This window comes from Candoia aspera, chromosome 6 (assembly GCF_035149785.1).
Source record: "Candoia aspera isolate rCanAsp1 chromosome 6, rCanAsp1.hap2, whole genome shotgun sequence".
In the NCBI taxonomy this organism is placed as follows: domain Eukaryota; kingdom Metazoa; phylum Chordata; class Lepidosauria; order Squamata; family Boidae; genus Candoia; species Candoia aspera.
The window spans coordinates 100,394,225-100,416,874 of NC_086158.1; the positions used below are offsets into that span (position 1 = coordinate 100,394,225).

Genomic DNA, 22,650 nt, shown 5'->3' on the forward strand with positions numbered 1-22,650 from the left:
GCAACTTCTTCACTGCACCCCGGCTTACTCCCGGGTCGGCTCATTGAAATCAATGGAGCCCCTCTTGAGTAAATAAATCACTGTCGAGTATGAAAGCGCTGAACTTGGACACTCAGAAGTAAATTCCGGAGTCCCTCTAAGTAAGTATGTCTAAAGCTGACCTTTACTCTCGAGGAGGTCAAGCTCGGACCTCCTTTCGAAGGGCGGGAATTTGGCTATCACGGAGCCCGAAATGCAACCTTGGACTCGGCTCCCATTTGCGCGCCGGTTTAAATCTCCGGCCGGTGATCCGAGTCCGAAGATCGCGCGAACGGGGAGGATGGAGGACCGGTGAACGCCCCCTGCGGCTCGCCTGCCGCAGCGGAACGGCCTGGCCCGCGAAACGAGCGGAAGAGTTTTCGGCGGTCCCGAAGCCTTGCGAATCCGCCGCTCTCTTTCTCCGTCGCGCCCCGCGAGAACGGCGCCGGCGGAGTCACGGGGGGGACGAGGCTGAGGCCCCCTGCCGCCGCTGAGAGCCTCCCGGCCCCCTCCCCGAGACTAATTTCGGCAGTCGCGTGGCCCTAGTTTTTTTATTCTACGATATGCTGAGACTTCGAGGCGAAACGTTGCGAAAGCGTTAAAAATAGCTCGCCAGGCATTTCGACATCCTGTAATTTTATCATGGCTCGGATTACAACTGTCATCTACTGTACAGACCTTTATTTCCCTGTAGAAGTACATCGTGGTGGTGTATTTCTCCCCCCCGCTCGTATCCACGCGGGAGGGGGGGGAAGAGGAGGAGATCAGCCAACTCCGTAGCGCTGGGGCCACTAATGCAACGGCACCATTTTCTAACCCGCCGCGGAACAGCGAGAGCGGCGTCTTCGAGAGGCTGCGGGGTGGGGGCGGGGGGCGGGGGATCGCGGCTCTTAAGTTCTTGCTTCGTAACCGTGCCCGCAGCGGCTCCGCAAGGCTCGAGAACAGTCCGTAAATGCAGCAGACCCCGTTTTCAAGCAAGCCTCCGATCGCCTGGCGCTCCGGCCCCCCTTTCCCCCGCACCCCGCTCAGCTTGAATTTCGGGTTGCATTTAGCAAGCCTTCAAATAGATCCATCTCGCCCCCACCCCTCTGCGCTTTCTGCACCGCTTGGGTATATAAACACATTAGTGGCGGCGGCGGCAGTGTGCCCTTGCCGGAAATGCGCATTGTACACATGTAACTGTGTGTACGTGTGTGCCCAAGACTTCCAGAGGAAAAGAAGGGGGCAAGGCGCGCTGCTGGCGAAGCCCCCATGCGCTGCGTTGTGTCCCGATATTGATTTATTGTTCGACCCGCTCTTCAATAGAGCTGGCAAGATCCCGTGATCGCCGACTTCCGTGGGTGTCCGCTCACCACGCCTCTGTGCTGCTAGTGTGCGTGCTTGTGTGTGTGTGTGTGTGTGTGTGCGCGCGCAAAAGCAAACAAATGCATTAATATTTATATGTTTATATAATCGATCACCACCCTCTCTCCCTCCCGTCTTTATGCTGAAATTCTAGCGCCAGGCAGCTAATCTAAACCGATCAAATTCCGCGGAGGGGGGGCGCGGAATATGGCACCAAGGAAACGTAATTTAGCTATCAAACCAATCTACATGTCTAATAAAAGCAAATCTGCTACAGAGAATTAGAAAGAAGAACAGCGCCTCCGACTCCCGGCAGGAAATGTTCTTTATATTAGAGATATACAAGCAGGTCCTGTCAGATGAGGACTTCACGAGACCGCCTTTCTGCTCGGCAAAATGGAGCGGCGGCTGGTTTCGGCTCCTGGGGGGCTTCCGGGGGGCTCGGTCCCGCTTCTGCGGGGATTCGGGCGGCGTGAGATTTTAAAGGACGCTCCCGAGGCCGATTCCGCCCGGATCCGTTCCCCTCCCCGCAGCGGAGGGCTGGCGCCTTGAGCTGCATCGCCAGGGCAGACGGGCAGCAGCCGGCCGGGAGGGTCCGGGATTGCTCCCGGCGCGGGAATGGAGGGGCGGCGAGCGGCGTCGCGCGGCGTTTCTGGCTCTCCGGCCCGGGCCTGGGCCGGGAGGCTCGGCTTTTCTGGCGAGGCTGGCCGCCGCCGGCGGGGAGAGACCGCTTTTCCCTGCCAGGACCTGATGCGATCCATTCAAGCCAACAAGTTTGGAGAATGTTGAGTTCAATCAATTCAGAGCGTCGAGATGGAGCCCAATTCAGTCCAGGTATTCGGTCCTCCTCTGCCCCGCGCCGCGGCGCCCCGCGCCCCCCGCGCCCCCGCGCCCCCAAACTTTCCAGGAACTTTCCCCGGGAGCTGCCACCCCGCGCCGGTCTCCCCGAGACGGGGAGAAATGGGGGTGCCTCGGTCGGGTCCCTGACGCCGGACGGGGGGCAGCCGGCCAGCCTGCGCCCGCGCCCCGCCCCGCCCCCGCCCCGCCGGCCCGAACCGTCTCTCCTAAGGCACGACCCGACCCCCTCCGAACCGATCCGGCGGGCGGGGGAGGGCGGGGGAGGGCGGGGGGAGGGACGGCTTCGGGGATGGCTCTGCGGGGGCTGATGCATCTCTCTCCCCCCTGCAGTGGGTCGGCTCGCCGTGCGGGCTGCACGGGCCGTACGTTTTCTACAAGGCGTTCCAGCTGCACCTGGACGGCCGGGCGCGGATCCTCTCCCTCGGCGATTTTTTCTTTGTGCGGTGCCGGCCCGAGGACCCCGTGTGCGTGGCGGAGCTGCAGCTGCTCTGGGAGGAGCGGACCTCCCGGCAACTTTTGTCCAGCTCCAAACTTTATTTCCTCCCGGAGGACACTCCCCAGGGCCGAAGGAGCGACCACGGCGAGGTGGGACCGCCGCGTCTTTCCGCGGGGCGGGGGGCGGGGGCAGGTGGAGGTGTTGGTGGTGGAGGGCTCTTGCTGGCCGGAGGGCGGGTGGGGGGCTTCCCCCGGGACGGTGGGCATCCCCCACCCGTTTGCCGTGCTCGGTGCAGGGCGAGCGGGCAACGGGGTCCAGCGGCCGGGCTAGAGAGGCCACTCTGCCCAGGGAGGCTGCGGCAGGTTGGCCGCGCCAGCCGGGAGTGCGGGAGCCCGGCGGCGGCGGCGGCGGCGGCGGCTCTCGGCACAACCTGCTCGGAGCTCTGCCTTCCTGGAGGTGATCTTTGCTCGCCGCCCCCGCCCCGCTTCGGTCTCCTCGTCACACGCGCGCCGCTTCCTTCCATCTGGGGGGGGGGGCGTTGGGGGCCCGCCCCCCTCTGCCGCCAGTGGATTTCCGTGTTCACCTGGGGCGATCTGAACGTGTGCAGAGGCTGCGGCGGCGGCCTTGGGCGCGGGGTCGTTCTGGTCCGCGGCGGCAGCTAAGGCGGAAATTACGAAATGCAGGCCGGGCAGCGCGAGCGAAAGCGCCTTCGCTGGCTCGGCGCGGCTGGGCAGGATCCGGTGCGGGATAACAGGTACCGGGGAGAGGCTTCGTCCGCGCGCCCGGCCGGCCCCGGCCCCGGCCCCGGCCCAGCCCAGCCCAGCCCGAGCGCAGCGCGAAGCGGGGAAGCAGCGCCTCGCGCCCGACACACGCCCGGCGCCCTTCCTGCCCAGCCCGGGCACGTTTTCCAGAAAGGCGCGGGCGGGGGTACCGGGGTGGGTCAGCGGGTGAACGCTGCTGCCCAGCCCGGGCACCTCTCGCTCGGCGCCAGGTTGCGCCCTTATCTACCCCCCCACCCCCACCCCCACCCCCACCCCAGGCAGAGCGGCCGGCCGGCTGGCCGGCTGCGCGCAGAGAGCGCCGGGCACGGCCAGGCTTCGAGAAGCGGCGCTCCAGCGAAATGCGGGCTTCCTTGCCGGGCAGCGCGGCGGGCGGGGACGAGGCCGCGGCCGGGCTCTGCGTGCCTGGCCGGGCCGGGAAGCGGCGGGTTGGGGCAGCTTGGCAGGGCCCCGCGGCGCCCTCCAGCCCGGCCCCGGCCCCGCCCGCCCGTCCGGCAGCCTCTCCCTCCGGCTAGCTGGCGAGCTGGACGGCTCGGTCTGTCCACCTTGGGGGAGCCAAGCGGGGGGCCGGGGCTTCTTTGCCGCGGCGTCCCCTTGTCCGCGCCGGCGCTTCTTCCCCTTGGACAGCGGTGTCGGAGGGGCACTGCTTCTCTGCTGCCGCCCGGCTTTCCCGGCCCAGGACCCCGGCGGCCCTGCGTTCCCGCCCTTCCCCCTCCCGCCCCCTTCCAGGGACTCGGTGGCTCTAGGAGTTATCCCACCCGGTGGGTGATAAGGAGCGGGAGGAGGGTCCCTCTTTTCCCTCCTTGAAGAGGCTCGGTAGAAATAGGCTTCGGATTCAGAAAAAGGGCGATTGGATCGTGGTGGACCGCTTAGTATATACTCCATAAAGTCACCTGCACATAGGAACCTGTGGACTCGTTTCACTGTGGTGTCTGATTCTACTATTGCTCCTCTCCTCTAATCTCCTCTTGAGGGAGGACCAACTCCCAAGTCGGCCCTGGTCTTGCAGCTCGGCCATTTTATGTTTCATCTACGAGAAGATCCCCACCGTTTTCAGGGGGCTGGTCTGCAAAGGGGTTCAGAGGACATGGGGAGCATTTCTCCTGGAGAGGACAGCTGTGGCTGAAACAGAGCATCTTCCATGTGCCAGAAGGCCTTCTCCCTCTGAGTAACCAGATGCTGGAGCCCTGCAAGTGATGAGTTGAAACTTTAGGTAGACAGAGGATGGATGGATGGATGGATGGATGGATGGATTTCCTTGTAATGAATATTTATAACCAATCGAACCTTTTTTAATGAAAGGATGGGTAGTAGGCCACAAATCGTTTTAATATGCCTTAATGACCATCTCATGTTATGTGGTATGAACATGACTGAAAATTAATCCAGCCTTACGGCCTGGGATGTCCTCATGCACCCAGACTCTCATCTGCATTCTTGACACACACAGAGACATAACAGCATGCTTGCTTGGGGCGATAAGCTGTACGTCCAGTCCTACTGGTGTCTTTTGTTAGGAACTTTAACTGATGTGTCTAAGTCATTGGCCTGTATGAATGTCTTTTCCTTCCTTGTTTGTTTTTATTCTGGAGATGTGCCCCATCTGTGTGCCAATGTCGAGCAGGCAGCCTGCCTGCTTACACTCCCCGGCTCCCCTCTGCCCGGGTCGGCCGAAGTGGCGGAAGAACAGATGTGGCTGATGGAGCACCTGCGGCTGCTCACACAAGGCCCAGGGAGGCATCGTGACCATCCTTTACGGAGCGTACTTGCTTTCCACCCATTCTGTTATCTTGTTCATGGAACCCAAAATGGTTTTATTGTTATTGGTTTCATATTGTTTGGGACAATAAATCCCATTTAGAAAAAGTGTGGGGCAAAAGCAAAACCAGCTGCCTGCTTCAGAGAGGTGGCTTAGCATTCTTTCTCAGCGCACAAGGCCATTATTTCAAGGAACTTAACCACGGTAATAATTCTCTTATGTAAATGACATTAACAGCTACTTCTGAAGCAGAGTTGGGGCCATTTAAGTGGAGAAGCCCCCTGCAACCCCTTCTAAGTCTGCAGGCATGGAAATTACCCTTGGGATAATTTATAGAGAAAATAACAGATCAGGCTTAGGACAAGGGTGGTGCAACAAAATTTAATTATACGTTGAGCTCAATGCATAAAGAATGGCTCAGGTCCCTGCCCACCCTCCTTTTCCTAATGGGGATAGGAAATCTGCAAAGTCAGAGCCTTTCTGGGAGGTTAAAGGTCAAGCGAGGCCCTTGTGCTGAGCCAACCGATGCCTGGTGCTGGGTCCTTATCAGGGGCAGTCGTAGATTTAACGATTGCTGCTTGGAGTATCTCTTTGGGTCTGGAAAAGGCTGTAAGGGGATATTGATCAATTTATTGGGATGTCAGATGTCTAGGCTGGGGCTTCTTTCAGGCCAAAGAAGTGCTGCAGATGTGTTAGGTAAGGCAACCCCAAGCCTCCCATTTCAAGAACAAGGGTTGCCAAAGGTGGCCCACACGGGGCTGAAAGAGCACGCATTCCTCCCATCAGAAGGTGGCTCCAGGAGTCGTGTGCAGGGGCTCAGTCCACACTGTGTGGCCCAAATGGTCTGTCCCTAGATCAACTCATAAGTTTCAATGCATACCCTGAGACGGGACTCCCCCAGCGCTTCACCCCTGATTCACTGCTTGATGGAATTTGTTTCCAGACAAATATGGAGAGCTCTGTAGAAGAAGACCCCTCTGGCTGTGTCTTTCAGAGGATTTCTGGCTGCTGGGATTGCATCCCTGGAGAGGGGACAGTGGGTTGTTCTTGTGCCGTTCTCCTGCCTGGTGGCATGAGAGGCTGAACTCAAGAGGCCACAGCAAAGGCTGCAGTGTAACAAACTCACACTCTGAGGATGGGAGCAGAAGGGCGTAAATAAACGTTGCATGTAGGAAGCAAGCCCCTGAGAGGTGTTTCTCAGCAGAAACGTTTGGAGCTCCATGGAGAAACATGTAGCTGGAAGGAGCTTGGGAGGAATACTTTTTAGCAAAAAGCAAGAAATGAGGAAAGATGGTCTTGAAAATGTTTAAATTCTGCAGCTTGGGGGGCTTCTAGTTCTACAATGAATTCAGGATTTCTTGGGATCTGTCAGAGCTGTAAAAAAAAAAGGGTGAGTCTGGAGCTGCAGGTTGCAAGAGTGACCCTGTGGACAGTCCCACCAGTTTGCAGCTGCAGAGGTTACATTTCATGGCAGACGTATGATGTTACTTCCTAACTGGAAGATCTAGCCATGGTTGGTTGAGACTGCTGATACTGTTAGTCCAGTCTTCTGGGACTTGCACTGAAGGACCATGTTTGGGATTTGCCAGTTTGGGATTCCAGGTGGGCAGCGCTGTGGCCATGAGTCAACCACATAATCCAAGGGGAGACCCAGAAGGTAGGCCCTTTGGCACTGTCTCCAGAAGTTTGTGAGAGCCGCTCCTCACAAGAGTGGAAGCTCTGCCCTCCTTCCAACAGGTAGCTAATAAAGGTACGATGGTAGGCCTTGCAGCCCGTGGACCAAGCCAGTCTCTTCCATGCCTGTGAGATGGTGGCGATGGGGCCTGCATGGAAGGGAACCCAGGACTGTGAGGCGCCTGATCCAGAAGGGGTCACGTCAACATCATGGGAAAAGAAGTTCCTGCTTGTTTACCTCTGTGAATTGTGTGCCATGAGTTGTGGGGAAATCCACACAGCTCTGAACTTTCTCAAAGCCTAGCTTGTGGCAGCTGCCACATTTTAAATTATGCTATTTTGACTTGTTACTCTTGGGTTAGTTTTGTCCTTTGGAGTTGTTATTTGTGGCTGTCCAGCAGGTTGTGCAAACCTTTAAACAGGTGACTGTTGTCTTAAATGTCCTGTGCATCTTTCAGGACTGGTCTGGAGCCAGGCCAGGGCCGTGTAGCAGAGACGGAGCAATAAACCCGGAATTCCCAGGCTCAAGCTTTGTGCCTGTTGTGGGTGTCCTGGGTGGACTCAGCCCTCCCTCCACATGCAGTTGTGGTGGGGTGTGGGGAGGACATATATCCCAGCAGCACCGGCTGTTCTAGGAAGAGAAGCTACTGAGGCTTTTCAAACACTCAGAAACGCAGCAGTGTTTTTGTAATTTAGCATATAATTAAGATAAGCTGGTGCCAAGACAGACCTACTGAGTTGGTCAGATTGGGATGAAGTGGTGCATGGGGTGATCTCATGCACATTATCTCCAAGAGGAATTCCCACTGAGTTTGTGAGAACTTACTCCCTGGTACGGCATTTAGGAGCCGAGCAATGCAGTCTCACATGCATAGTGACCAAGAAAGGCTTGCCTTGTAAAATCAACAAGATTCCTGCAAATCATGCTGGATTCCTGGAGCCTTCATGGACATATCCATATAGTTTTCTTGACGATTCAGTGGCAGAGATTAAAACTGCATGACAAATTAGTTTAAAGCCTTTTTAAGAAATGCATGGCCCGCTCAGCTCCTTAACGTTTGATCTGAGTCATTCTCTGCATTTAGAAACCAATTTTTAAATATTGTTCCATTCCTCAAAAGTGATAGTCATCCTTCCAAGATATTTTTAAAAGCTTACTTTAGGCTAGCCTGTAGCACAGTTTCAGAGCATTTAGTTATTTACAGTATATATCAGCAAGCTAGTGCTCTGATTGATTGTAGATGGCTTTGAGATACTGCAATGGGAAGTGGTAGACAAATGTTTTAAATAATAAAGAAACAGTTCCAAGTCTCTGGGTGCAAAGTTGCACCAGCCCTGCCCCAGTGAGGATTGTTGTTCTGGTGTGGTTCTTCCAGGTAGCATGTCTCTTGTAGCTCCTGCACAGGCTGATGGGTTCTCAGTAGAAGGTAGAGGTGGCCGGATCCACACGTTAGGGCATTTGGCCCAACTTCCCTCCCCTGCTTCAGTGGCTCAGACAGAAGGGTGCCCATCAGCATGACTGTATGCAGGAGACTCTGCACCACTGTAGTGATCCAGCTGCCCAACCTGGACCTTGGAGGAAAGCTCCTGAACAGGAGGGAGAGTGAAGAGCTGCAGATCACTTCCGCAGATTCTCCCGGCTTGGCTGTGCTTTTATTCTAGTGCAAAGACCTTTTGCAAGCTGAAGTCAGATTCATGCACTCTGTGAAGAATTGATTTTCATAGCTTAGCATATTTAAATGGAAAAGCGAGGCTCTGAAAACACCATCTTTTCCCCATCCCTAAGCTCTCCCTAGTATCTCTGATTCTGGTTAGAGGAATGCTATTTTTCACTAAATGTTATTATTCAGTTAATTCCGAGGTCATCATGCTGTTTACTGTGGTTTGGAGTTGAGCCCCCTGTTCTGCCCCCCCCCCCTTTAGGAGGGCCATAAAACATGAATTTTGTTCAGATGTTTTAGAGCGTTTTCTTAGCTGGGCTTTTGTGGTGGATCATTTTGGATTTTAGTAAGCATCAGAGTTTGCGGGCTGCCTGGAGATACCAATGGGGAGCAGGTGACATATAAAGGCTTTGGAGGAAGTGCACAGCCTGGCATGGGACTGGGGTTGGCTGTGTTTTGTGGATGGATTCAGCCAAGCTCACTGTATGGGAATTCGAGGTGGTAGATTCTTAGGAGGGGAGCCTTGGGCTCAGCCTGGAAGCTTCCCATAACCTCAGGGCAGTGCCTGGTAACTGCAGGGCTCTTGGGCAATCTCCGCTGCCTCCAGCATGCGCCCGCTCAGGTTAACAAAGAGTTGGAATTGGGCAGACACGTGACTGCAGCATAAGAGGGGCTGCTCTTGTCCTGAGCTGGTCCTGATCATTTCACAGCCACAGATGTTGCCCGCAGAGATGCAGATGGGAATGCCGGCTGGTATCCCTTCTGGGGTGGTGGCCCCCTCTGCCCCTTCCGTTCCCTTTGGCTCCAGGGTGGCTTCTCTCCAAGGGAGCCCCACTGCTTTTGCAGAGAGGCTCCCAGGGGACCCAGAGCTGGGGCCACACCCACTCCAGCCCTGGGTGACTGGCCAGTCCCTCTCTTGCTCCAGAGGCCATCTTGGCTGCCAGGAGGAAGGCAGGAAATACATCTTGTAAATAAATCAATAGGGCTTGATCCTGAGTAAACAGAGACGTAAATGATTTTTTCCTCTGCCCGTTGCTGACTTCCAGTTGTATCTCTCATGCTGTGAACTAGTTTTGGGCAAATTAGAAAGGGTAATGGACTTTTAGAAGGCCAAGTTCCTGTTGCTCCCAGTTATTCTCGGTGCAGAGAGCTAATCGGGCAAGCTGTTGGTTTTTCCCCCCAGGTGGTTTTACTTTGAAACACAAAGATGGCACATGTCATATTGGACCACTGGAGCAGTGCTGTCTACCCCGTTAGATTGCGGCTCCTGTGAAGCTGCTGCTGAGTGAACCTCCGATCCTGGTGCGCACAAATGGTGGACTTTCCTGCCAAGCTTTGTGGTTTATGGGGCAATAACAGTGGGAAGCTCAGTCTGACCTGCTACCCACTATAAGCCACTGAGCAACCTAAGGCATGGCTTTTGTTCACCCCCTTAAAACCACAACTTCACAATAGAAGTTGAGAAGGTACGGCCCGGTTTCCATCACTCTCGCCGGAGCACCGTGAATTTTGATGGCCGAAATCCTTTTGTAGGAGAAAGGCAGTTGTTCCTATCATGCCTCTTGGTGGGACTGTGGCAGTTGAGAACCCCCTACAGGGCCACCTTAACGTGGCATCATGATCTGGAGCTGCAGGTCAGTGACACTGAGCATTAAATTCTTGTCTCTGGTGAGCAAAAGGCTCTGCACACTGCACCTCAGACATAAGGTACTGAGCAAGGTGGAAAATGTTTTTTTAAATGTTCTAACTGAATGTTGTAAATAAATACAGGGGCAAATTAATTAGGGTATACTTTATTTCTAGTTGCTTAGTTACACAGTAACATATTCCTAAGCACAAGTGAAATAAATTGGCTTTCCTTTTTGTGCTTTGTTGTTGTTGTTAGTTGCCGTCGAGTCGTTTACGACTCATGGCGACCCTATGTGTAACAGTTTGTGCTAGTGGGCTCTTAATCGTACTTACAGAATTGCCTGTGGGGCAAAAGTACCAAAGATTGTTCATGTTTTCCAAGGGTTATGCTGAGGATGAAGAGATAATTGTCTTATGAGATCACCTGGGATCCATACTGGGGGCAGTCCTCGAAGGGAGCCACCAGCAGTTCTTAGAGATGGTCCTCCAAGTAATCTAACTCCCCTTTGATTCAACACAGCAGGGCCCCAAGTGTCTACTCACATGCTTTTTCTTCACCTCAAGCATGGTTTTGTGGAAATTCCCATCCAGCTTGGACGCTGCTGAAGCCGGTATGAGTCCGACTGGTCCAAACACATGGCGTTTCTGGTCTCCAGTTCAGGGCTTTTCAGACTGGGTGCTGTGAGAACTTGATGGGGGTCCATGAAAGCTTAAGGGCAAAAAAAACTTCAAACAAATAGAGCCAATTTTCTATCTTTGCCTCTTGATCAGGGGTTTTGGGAATTAAAAAAAAATAACCTAGCTTGAAAAAGTTTGAAACCCCTGTCTTGGTTCATGGCTACATTGTAAGAAGTTCCAGTGGAAATTGGCCTTTGGTGGCCTTAATCTATCGGCAGCCATGTTGGATTTGCAGCATTAGATGCAAAGGGTACTACTGTTGCGTGGCAGAATGTGTGCATGGGTACGTGCATGAGTATGCAGCCTGGGGTTACACACTGATGTGGGATGGCAGCTCAGCTCAGCAGGAGCCCAGATGTTTTGTATGAAGACTCTTCAGGGGCCTTGAAGGATCTCTGGTCCCGAGTTCTGGAGGGCAATGGCTTGTTCAGGAGAGGCCAGAATGCAGCATCAGTAGCTCTGGACGAGATGGAGTAGATCCATGGTATTAATAGCTAGGATTACGATTATCAGGGAGGCTTTTCGTATGTTTGTAAAAAGCCACAGTGAAATCAAACCAGGAGACCTACCCAATCCTGTTGGGTGACTTTGAATTGATCCCGTTGGGCCTTGATTCAAATGGATCAATAAGTCAGTAGGAATTCTGACTGAAGCAAAGTCTTGTTGTATGTGGCCCGATCAATTCCCTGTCATGTCTGAGTCCTGAGGTGAAGGAGTCATAAAAACAAGGGGGCCCCACCTAGAGGTCATCCTTCCTAGGGGCAGGTGGCGTAAAGAATGGAGGTGAGTTTTGCTTGATGCAGCTTCTCCACATGGTCTCTTTGCTGTCTCTGGGGTCCCTCCATGCCTCCAGAGAGAAGCAGGATTGCCAAATGACAGCTCAGCCCTGGGAAGGAGGAAACCTATAAATGGCCACAAGATTATTTTATATTATTTTATATTATAAATTTATTCACCGCCCATCTCCCCCTCATGGGGGGACTCTGGGTGGTTTACAATAAAACAGGATTAATTTTGATAGAAGGATGAATATCATTCCCTTTTCAAATGGTCTCGTCCCTCAGGAAGCAGTGGGAAGAAGATGGAAGTGGACTGGTATCTACTCTGACCACCTTACATGCCCATGAAGTCTGTTCCTGTAAAAAGCAAAGCATTTCACTTGGTATTTTATCCATGCAGAGCTCTGGCTCTCCAGCAAACCATTCTGGCTCCTCCCCATCTTGGCTTGGATGTCAGTGGCACTCTGGCTATGGACCTGGAAGTCCTGGGTTCTGATTGCTTTACAGTCTTCAGCTCCCACCATCATCTTGGGGAACGCTTCTTTCTTCTCTCTCTTGACAATGGACCTTCTCTGCATGAAAGTTGGGGTGTAGTCAATAGTACAGGGATACTATCAATATTATTATTGAGATTATGTGCATGTGATGCTGTACAAAAACGTTAGTTGCTGTTGGACTTGTTAGCTTAATTCACTAACACTTCCACCGATTGATTATTGGGGATGGTTTTATTCTCCGAGGACAGATCTAAATGAGTGAATCTAATTATTTCAGAGCATTTTGGTTTCTTTTTCAAAGTTCTTTGGATACTACTGTGCCTTTTGAATAAAACCCATTCATTTCTTTCTTCTGCCTGGGGGCTGTTCGTGTGATACAGTTTACATCTTGGGTTCTTTCTGCACATTTCAATGTTGATGGTGAATAATGTCCTGATTGATTGTGATATCAGACAATAGAAAATTATGGCAAAGACCCAAGTGCACATGCTCAATCGAATTATGTGAAAACTGCCCCCATTGTTCTGTTGTACCAAGGAACGAGTAAATTATTTACAGATATTTGCTAATTAAAGCACATATTGTTTTTCCCAGCACAATGGGACACAATGCAAGCAAAAGCCAAAAAAGAAATCCGCTTGCATAATTTCATCGGGCAAATGCAGAGGGCGATACTTCTTGGTAGGAAAAATATGTCTGTGATCTGCACAGGAAAGCTCTTCTCAGGGTAACGAGAGAAGGCGAAAAGAGCAGCCACTGGTTGGCTGTCGAAGGACCTGGACTTCAACGATTCCCACAGTTCAACCGATGGGAAAACACCCCAGCGGCACCTTATTGTTTGGCTTGGCCTGCCCGGCCAAAGCTGTTTGTGCACGGGAGCTGAAATGTTGTGAGGCTTGATCTCACATTCCGTATAGCCATTCGAAGGGTAACCCTGCTGTTTGGGACCCACAGCTGGATTTTCTCAGGCTCCCCATCCTGGAAGCATTTATTTATTTTTATTAATTGTTCAAATTTCTATCACCGCCCATCTCCCCCCGAACAGGGGGACTCTGGGCGGTTTCCTAGGGAGATGCTGGGCTGAACCTCGATCTGCTGATGGACCTCTATGGTGGGTCCTCCCCCTCCCCAGACCTGCCCACGGGACAGGAGAAGGCCCTGGAGCAGGACTGGGGCAAATGGGGGAGAGGGAAGGCCACCAAAGGCCGAGTGTTGGATGGCCGTTGACTCCCCAGCCAGGATGAGGACTGCCCTGCAACAGACCAGCATGTCAACCCTTGGGCAACATTCCTTTTGCCCACAGGCTTAGATCCCCTCTCCCCTCACACAGTGGGTTTGCGTTGATTCGAGCTAACTCTAAGAGCACTGGATTCACTCCCAAGAAAGGGGGCGTAAGATTGCAGCACAGTCTGACTTGGGTAGTCATTTGATTTCAGATTCACATCATTGTAACGGAGGATCCATAATCATGATGTGGCTTTTAGGTGTGTGCAAGGCTCTTCCAGTAAAATCAGAGGTGCGACATGAGACAGGAATCCTGGTGTGCTGGCACTGAACAGTCTCTGCCTGTTCCTAGTGTCATGTTGTTGAACATCTGGATCCAGCCCTGTTACACCAAGCTTAGTATTCCAGTGGGAGATTGAAACCAGTAATATATGTGAAGAGTGTTGAACAATGAAAGGTGCTGTACAAATGCTGATGACAATTGTCTGAAATCTCGTAAGTTGCACAGTCATATTCCACAGATGGGGAGACCTGCTGTCTGTCTTCCAGAATGCCATATGCACCATTTCTGTGCAAAACTACAAATGGCAGTTCTTTATATCTCAGAAACAATTGTCAGTTAATTAAGCTTCCAATTTGCATGTGTTCAGGTTCAGTAATCATAGCGTTATTGTGTGTGTGTGTTTTTTTAATGCCAAACTTCTGTTGGTTGAACTTGAGACAGTCCCCTCCTGCTAGAAAAGCTGCCACTCATCTGGGATGAGCGATGGGCCTTTGAGGAACATTCCAAGTGTTCAGCCAAAACGTGCTCTTCAAAATGGAAATGTAGGCTGAGCTCAGAAATTGTAATATTTGAAAACACAATGTTGCCCAGTTGAGCTTATCTCTGCCTGGGATCATAGTGGTACGTGGGAACGCCCTTGGGAGACTGGGCCAAGAGATGCTGCCTAGGGCAGATAAGAGGGCACATAGCCCACAGCTGGATAGCGGGCAGAGCAAGAGGTTCAGGCTGTACACCTCTCTAAGTTATCAGGCTGTACAGGTGACGGCAGGAGATTTGTACTTTCAGACTTGCAAGATTCTGTTAAAGTAGCCTTATAATAAAGTAGAATGAACTTATCTGGTCCCGTTTCCTGTCTGGTCTACCTGGGAAGGCTGAAAGGGATTCACCTTCTGGACGTCCTTGGTGGTGACCAAGAGGCGCACTGAGGATGGGAAGTGGCTCACGCTTTGCTTTCCAGAAGTTTTAGTAGACCTGAGAGTGGGAGTAATTTTTCCCTGGTGGTGGGGAAGGCCTTCTCCTAAAGGCTCCTCCCTAGAAAAAGGGGTGTATTCAGGGCTATCACCAGCTCACCTGAAGGAATCATCTAGCTGTGCCAAAGGGGAGGCCAGGAGAAAAACTCAAGGAAGTATCTCATTGTTTGGGAGCTTTCTCTAAAACCAAGTGAGTTGAAATCACTGCTGGTGGGGCGTCCTGGATTGTCTAAGTCCCACGTGTGCGTCTACCTCTTGAGGAGTCTGGGGAGAGGAAGGTGGATGAGCACCTACATGTTTTAGAGCAGGTCGCTTTTTCATAGTTCTCATTTGTTTTTAAAAAATTATATCCTGCCCTTGCCGCTGGTAACAAGCTGCAAAGGTAGCTGGAGGTAAATGGAAACAAATTCAGCGTATGAAATGTTATTAAAAGGCTGCAGGGCCTTATGAGAGGTCTGTAATTGGAAATGTCTACTCCTGGTTGTGCACCTTGATCTGCTAAAGATGAATTTTGTAAGAAATTAGTGACAAAATGAGACAAGGGAGAAAAGATTTTTTAAAAATCTGCTCTACAGGTTGTTGTTGTGGGGAAAATAGGAGGAGGAAGGAGTATTTCGTACGTTTGCCACCTTGAGTTATTTATAAAAATAATAAAGGCGGGATATAAAATTAATTAATTAATTAATTAATTAATTAATTAAAGTGGGTTTCTCCATTTGAAGACCAAAGTAATGTTACCTGTCTTACTTACTACACTGATGATTCGCTACTTAGCTGCATCAAACGTAAGTCAGGGTTGCTTTTATTTCTTTCAGACAAATAAAAAGCTAGAATTTACATTTTGGATGGTTTTATTTTAAAACAGACCCCACTGTTTGAGATCTAGTCAGTCTTGGTAGAACATTTGTTCCTACTGCAGTTTCATTTGCTCATGACTTTAGGGACAATTTTTTTTCTTTTTTCATCTTCACAACGAAATCATCGAAAAGGTCTACTTCTCATATTTCTGGTCATGTGTGTGAATTCCAGGAGCTGATACAGCATGGAGAAATTTTAGTGATCATATTTTAATCTGCTCTATAACAGGGTATTCTATACAAGTCACGAAGTGGTTGAAAGGGGAAAATGACGGGGCTGTTTAACAGTTAAGAGCAGAAACTGATATGTAATGAATAGCACAAGAGGACGCACGCTCTGAATCAAGGTTCCCGGACACTTGTGTGTCCGTCCGCCTTGTGGCCCTCCTCCTGAGCTGAAACCAGAGTGAGAAGCCCTCCTCTCTGCCGCAGGACCCTGCTCTTTTCCAGACTAGATTCTGCCTGGAGGCGAAACCCATGGCGGGGGGGGGAGGGGGGGTCCCTCCCACACTCCCAGGGAATGTAGACTCCTATAGCCTGGCTTACTTGCAAGTGAGCCCCTTGAGCCCAGACTTCAAACCAAACATGCACGGGGTCAGTCTGTAGCTATAGTTGGTGAATGTTTTTTATTTTCTATTTGTTTATTTAAATGACTGGCATGGCCACCCATCGTGAAGCACAACTCTGGGTGGCTCACACGTGACTTTGCTTGGTGCCAATGAAAGGGCCTCCTTCTTTGAAATAGGCTCTTCTGCTTCTCTCTGGTGGTGAAACCCACTCCCCATTAATTGGGCCAGATGGCAAAGGCTCAGCTGAGGGGAGATGGGTGTCCTTTGGTGGCAACCCCCCCACCCCAAGGCAGACCAGGCTAGAAAACAAAGCCATGCAGGCTGATACACCTTTTATTATGAGGTTACAGTGACAGAATCTTGTGGGTCGGAATGTGCTCCCCCCTCCTTAATCTTCATGAGAAGTAGGGGGGATCTTGCCTGAGATGCTTAGTCGCATTACAGTTCTGCCCCAGACTCAGGTTTCTCTTATCTGACTGGGGTCTTGGTAGAGGCCCTTCCTCCCGTTCCTCGAGGTTATTCCTTCTGCCTGTCCCACAAAGGCTTGTTGCCCAGGTGCCTCCTCTCTGATCTGACCAGCATCGTTCTTTGGTGGACAGCAAAATGGGGTCTCAGTCATTCCTGGTGCTCACACAAGACTGGTAGTGCTGGAAAGGGAGCATCATCCCAACCAATACCTATTTTGCCATCTCTTTTTTGGCAAGTCTTTATCTCTTCCTTCACGTTCAAGGTGTTACTGGAAGAACATGGCACAGACAACGGCAATAGGTTGTGTTCTCTTCCCTCCCTGTTTTGCTCCTGGTTAAGACCTAATCAGGGTTAAGGCAAGCTGCTGCCTTCACATTCAATTCCCCCTTCTTTTAAGATATAATAAACCACTTAAATCCATGCTACCTTCTAAGCCTCCTTTTCTTGGCCATGTCCCATCCCATCTAGTGGCTATGCGGGCAATCTAGATTTTCTTCACTTTCAGTGGCTTCATGGCAACAGTGACCCAATATTGGCAGCATAAAGGCTGCCACAGGAAACATTGGCCAGGGATGTGGAGTCTCTTTCACCATTTTACTCCCACAAGCTAATTTTTGAATCCTGAGTTGGTTTTGCTCCTGAACTTTCCCGCCTTTAGTCCCGAGCAACAGGGTCACTATTACTAGATTCGGTGAATTTGCACAGAAGAGAGACAGACTGGATGCAGCAACTTTATGGGGACTACAGTAGCTTGTTCTGTAACTTATCTGCAATTTGATGTTTTTTCCCTGTGAAAAAGACAGCTAACATCAGCTAATATTGGGAGGAGATGTTGCTGTCAGCAAAGGTGGGTGGGCTGATTTAAAAAAAAAGTCAGCACTCTAAGTTGCAATTGGACTCTTTTTTATTGGAAATTGTTTATTTCAAGAATTGTCGCCCTACTCAATTCCTGTCCCGGGTAGCTGGACTTCGTTCTGGAGATGTTCATGCGTGTTGCCCCTCTTCTCTTCCCTTGCGTATGCTTGAGCATTGCCATGACGTGGTCTCCTAGCACTTAACTTGGACAGAGCTGTGATAATAACCCTGCAACAATTTTGTGTGAAGGATTAGGAGCAAGGTTGGGGTGGACAGGAGGAGCTGACATGAGATCCTGGCAGGTGGAAGGGAAGGCTGGCTAATGTGATGAAGAGGTGAGACTCGAGGGCGTGGGATTAGCCTCTGAGCCATTGACCTACGATTCGTTTGCTTTGTTGAGTAGCACAAAAAGCTGAAAGTGTGGAAATAAATATTTAATCTGAGTTTACTCTTCTTGGTATTTTAAACATATGCAGTGAAGGGCGCTGCCTTGGTGGTTTATGAGTGCATGGAGAAATAATTACAGGTGACATCCGTGGACTACAGCGCAGCATCCCTTTAATCTCCTAAAGAACTGGGTAAATCATCTGTAACCGTATATCAGGTTCCTGTTTGTGTTTTTCTTATTCTTTACATCTCCGTCCTGCTTTGTTTGCTTGCTTGTTCAAAAGGAGCTGTGGCTCAGAGAGAGGGATGCCAGCTTTCCTTCAAGACATGTGGCTGTTCTGTTCTGGTAGCACTAATTCTTGGGGGGTGGAGGGGGGGGAAGCAGGCCAAATGTAGAGGACCCAAGGCAGAACTGGGGAAGAATCTGGAGTCATGGAGGTCAGGTCCTGATCTAGTATACCTCAGGATAGTGCATGGGCAAACCCGGGTAGCAAGGGGTGGCTCTCTTTGAAAGCCCGGTTTTATTGGTGCGACTGATAACATGTTGATTCTGTGGGCATATATATTAGGAGTGCCAGCTCCTCTCTGCTCCTTGGGGATAGCCAATTTCTGCACATGTTATTTAAACGTGGAGAAGACCATCAGTGGCTTTTAATTAACAGAGTGTAAGTTAAGAGCATGTAGGTCTTAACCGACAACTATTTCCTAGGACCATTTCTGCTTTTCTCTTTTTCCAGCGTACAGTATTTGGGATACCTATAAAGGGAGCTCTGCCTTTAATTTGTGTTCATTTGTCGTGACTCTTTCTGAAAAGGCCCTTCCCTCTGGCCATCGGTGCGACTGACCTGACCGTTGACCATTGCCACTAGTCCACAGGCCAGGGACTCTCTCAGAAGGGCAGCCATTCTGACATGGTTAGTCACAGCCACCCGTTTATACCTGAAGGTGGAGGTTGCTCCTCACCAGCCTTTCTACCCCCTCCTCCATGCAATATGGACACCTTTGAGTTTTGAGGGGTTTGGGGGAGGAACAGGTGAACATGCAGTACTTCTAGCAAAGGCCTGAGCTGTAGCTGCCCCCATTTTTATTTCTCAGAATGCCCTTGGGGTCTGTGTGGAGCCCAGAGGTATTCTGGCAACAGAACTGGTGTTGGAGGCTTACCCTTGCTTTGCAAAATGTCAGCTATCCATTTAATTCTTTTTTAATTAAAGGAATCTAAACTAAATAAATCAGGTGGGGCATGCAGCTGAGGGAGTGCCAAACCCAACAGCTTCCAAGAGAACTGCGTTGAAGTTTGAAGGTCTTCTCTGAAATCTATCTGCAGACATTTTGCTGATTCTGTTATTTGTGTCTTTAGATCTATCAATCTAGGTTCATTTCAAAGTTCTGTTGATGCTTGCAGGGCATGTCAGGTTGATCCATAATGACAGTGGGAATACCTGGATAAATAAGAGTTAGACCTTAGACCACCTGAGTGCCATCCCTCTTTACCTATAATCTCAGGGGTAGTTACATTTTTAGGTAGACCTCATTTCTGTAGTCTTCAGCTTCACTGACTTGTTTCAGGCGTTGACACTTAGCCAAAAATAAATAGTACTCAGCATTTCAGATTTAAGGGTTTTATATGTAAAAAGAAAATAGAGATGTGTCTGACTTCAGGGGCTATGTAATCTAAAAGCAGTGGCTAGGAAGGGAACCCAGATGCTACCACTTTGATGGCTGAAAGCGAAGAGGAACTGAGGAGCCTTATGATCAAGGTGAAAGAAGAAAGTGCAAAAGCTGGCTTGCAGCTAAACCTCAAAAAAACCAAGATTATGGCAACCAGCTTGATTGATAACTGGCAAATAGAGGGAGAAAATGTAGAAGCAGTGAAAGACTTTGTATTTCTAGGTGTGAAGATTACTGCCGATGCTGACTGCAGTCAGGAAATCAGAAGACACTTAATCCTTGGGAGAAGAGCAATGACAAATCTCGATAAAATGGTTAAGAGCAGAGACATCACACTGACAACAAAGGCCCGCATAGTTAAAGCAAGGGTGTTCCCCGTAGTAACAAATGGCTGCGAGAGCTGGACCATAAGGAAGGCTGAGAGAAGGAAGATCGATGCTTTGGAACTGTGGTGTTGGGGGAAAATTCTGAGAGTGCCTTGGACTGCAAGAAGATCAAACCAGTCCATCCTCCAGGAAATTAAGCCAGACTGCTCACTTGAGGGAATGATATTAAAGGCCAAACTGAAATACTTTGGCCACATAATGAGAAGACAGGACACCCTGGAGAAGATGCTGATGCTAGGGAGAGTGGAAGGCAAAAGGAAGAGGGGCCGACCAAGGGCAAGGTGGACGGGTGACATTCTAGAGGTGACGGACTCGTCCCTGGGGGAGCTGGGGGTGTTGACGACCGACAGGAAGCTCTGGCGTGGGCTGGTCCATGAAGTCACGAAGAGTCGGAAGCGACTAAACAAATAAACAACAACAGGAAGGGAACAGAGGCTGGTAGTAGAAAGTAGGGCAGAAAGAAGGCAGATCTGCACCCAGCTTGTTCTTGAGGGTACCTTGAAAGACATCAAACCATCTGATGGAAAAGAGGCTTTGAGGAAGGTCATCAAGGGAAACAAGAGAAACCAGCTACAGTATCTGCAGTTTCACTTAATAATCATTAATAATCATTCTAAGTAGCCCTTAGGAATCATGTTTGTGCATGTTTAAATAGTTCGTTTAAAGTAGCGTATGAATGTTTAAGATAATTCAGGGTGGAGAAAATGAACCACAGCCATCTTGCCTTTGACCTGACTCTGGCATGCTCGAACACTCTGGCTCCCATTAATCACGTCTTCCAAACCCCACATTGTGATTAATGGTCACTAAGGCTTGCTTAAACAAATCAGTTTCATAACTTATCATTTGAAGTTGGCTTGTTCAAAGCAAGCCACAGTATATTATCTATGCTTAAGATGATGCCACTCAGGGACAGATTGCACAACACCTGTGCTGAAGTAAGAACAGATAGGCAAGCTTGCAACCAGGATGGAGGGCCAAAGGAACTGCGTTAGCAGAAACTTTGCCTTAGACAGCTGAACTGTGGTCTGGCATGGAATCTGAATTCTCACTTAACTTCTGAAATGGGACAACCTGTCCAGAGCCAGCAGGAATTCTGATGAACATGGCAGCTGAAAAAGGGGATTGGCTACTTTTTCTGGCTTGAATGAATTTTTCTTTCCATCAGGATAATTTTGTGCTAGACTGTAAAACCCATTATTACCCAAGAGAGACCAGGGTCACTCCTGCAAGCAAGTATTCTGCATTGTGAATTGAAGGGGATTCAAGCCCCCAAGAAGTTTTTCTTCCAGATTTTATAACGAAGTTCTGAATTGTTTCTCATTCTGGGTCTCCCCCTCTCCATCCAATAGCGATATGTGCCAAAGGCATGCCTGGAGTGCAGTTAAGCAATCCCAGGATACCTGTTATAAGAGCATGGCAAGAGAGCCACGTGGTGCAGCGGGAAGGGGTTGGGCTGGGTTGCTGTGGCCATTGAACGGCAAGTCGATGTAGCTCTCCCAATGTGGCCCTTCAGTGTTACTGAGCGCGGTGGCCATCAGCCACTTGAGTACCCAGGGAAATGGGTGTGGTAGACCAACAACATCTGAAAGACCCCAGTTCCCCCCTCAGATTTAAGAGCAAAGGGAGAATGTGTGCTTTGGGTTTCAGATCCCTGGCCAAACACAGTTGCCCTGTGATACCTGTTTCTATGGCGGGACATCTCCGGGTCGTGTGTGGGAGACCAATGGTACCGCTGTCCCCTGCCCCCAGCTGGACCTCTGAAGGTGCAGCCGTTCTCTGGCAAGGCTGCCGGTGCATAACAACCCAAGGCAAACTCTCACCTCAGGGCATCCTCCAGGTAGTGATAGTCTTCCTGATGAGCAGCAAGGATTTCTTCCCCATAAGCTTGGACTCCCAGCCTGAGATGAGCTGAGTAGCAAAGCCAACCAGCAAGAGGATGGGACACTTTTAAGGAGCAGATCTGCAAAAGGGTTTATGGGTGCTCCCTTCTTGCCCTGAGGGATCCAGCCACAGAAGGTCCAGTTCAATGCGTGTTGGGTGAAGAAATTCACCACGAGATTCAAGGAGTACATTTACTGCTTGCTCATTACAGCTAATGCAAGGTTTGCTTCCTTGCTCCTCATTTGCAACAAAGTGTATCTCCCGGCATTCCAGAACAAGATTAGTAGCTGTCCAGCGAGCAGCTAAGCATGTTTTCCGTGGACAATTTTTGTCTGAGGGATGGCCTGCTTTTCTTTTTCTTTTTTCTTTCACACAGGAGCCCTTTCCTCCTATGCCCCGAGTTACTGGACTGAAACTGAATGGCCCTGAGCTGCCTTTTTATGTGTGTTTTAACGACCCATCTGGCATGTTTATTTATTTTTTGAAATTTATTAATTTGATTTCAGGCCACCCAACTCCTCAGTGACTCTGGGCGGCTTACAATAAAAAAGAAATAGAAAAAAACAACACATATCAAAGAACACAGCCAGCCAGAAGGCTAACTCATTATCACAAAAACTAAACCAAAATTGTAGGGCTGGGTTTCTCAACTAGGGTTCTGTGGCACCCAAGGGTTCCACAAGAGATCACTAGGGGTTCCCTGGGAGATCACACTTTATTTAAAAAATTATTTCAAATTCAGGCACCTTCACATTAGAGAGGTAAGTTTCATTCTTTATTTCTAGCTTAAGAACACTGTTAATACATCTAGACAAGCCTACCCATGAAACAAATATAATAATTTTGTGACTTCTGGCCTCTATTTGAGCCTGAATGTGCAGGGGTTCCCCGGCGGGCTGGAAAGTATTTCAAGGGCTCTTCCAGGGTCAAAAGGCTGAGAAAGACTGCCATAGGGGCTCCTCAGCCATCCTATCCCTAGGTAGATC

General features: G+C 50.2%; 1 protein-coding gene across 1 annotated transcript in view; it reads left to right on the top strand.

The window, feature by feature from the left end:
- Positions 1 to 2,071: 2,071 nt before the first annotated feature.
- Positions 2,072 to 22,650, top strand: part of ARID5B (AT-rich interaction domain 5B) — a 165,203-nt gene continuing 144,624 nt past the window's right edge. The window contains exons 1-2 of the mRNA XM_063307758.1: positions 2,072 to 2,196; positions 2,551 to 2,805. Coding sequence (XP_063163828.1) covers positions 2,176 to 2,196; positions 2,551 to 2,805 — 276 coding nt within the window. The 5' untranslated portion in view covers positions 2,072 to 2,175. The remainder of the gene's footprint in view (positions 2,197 to 2,550; positions 2,806 to 22,650) is intronic.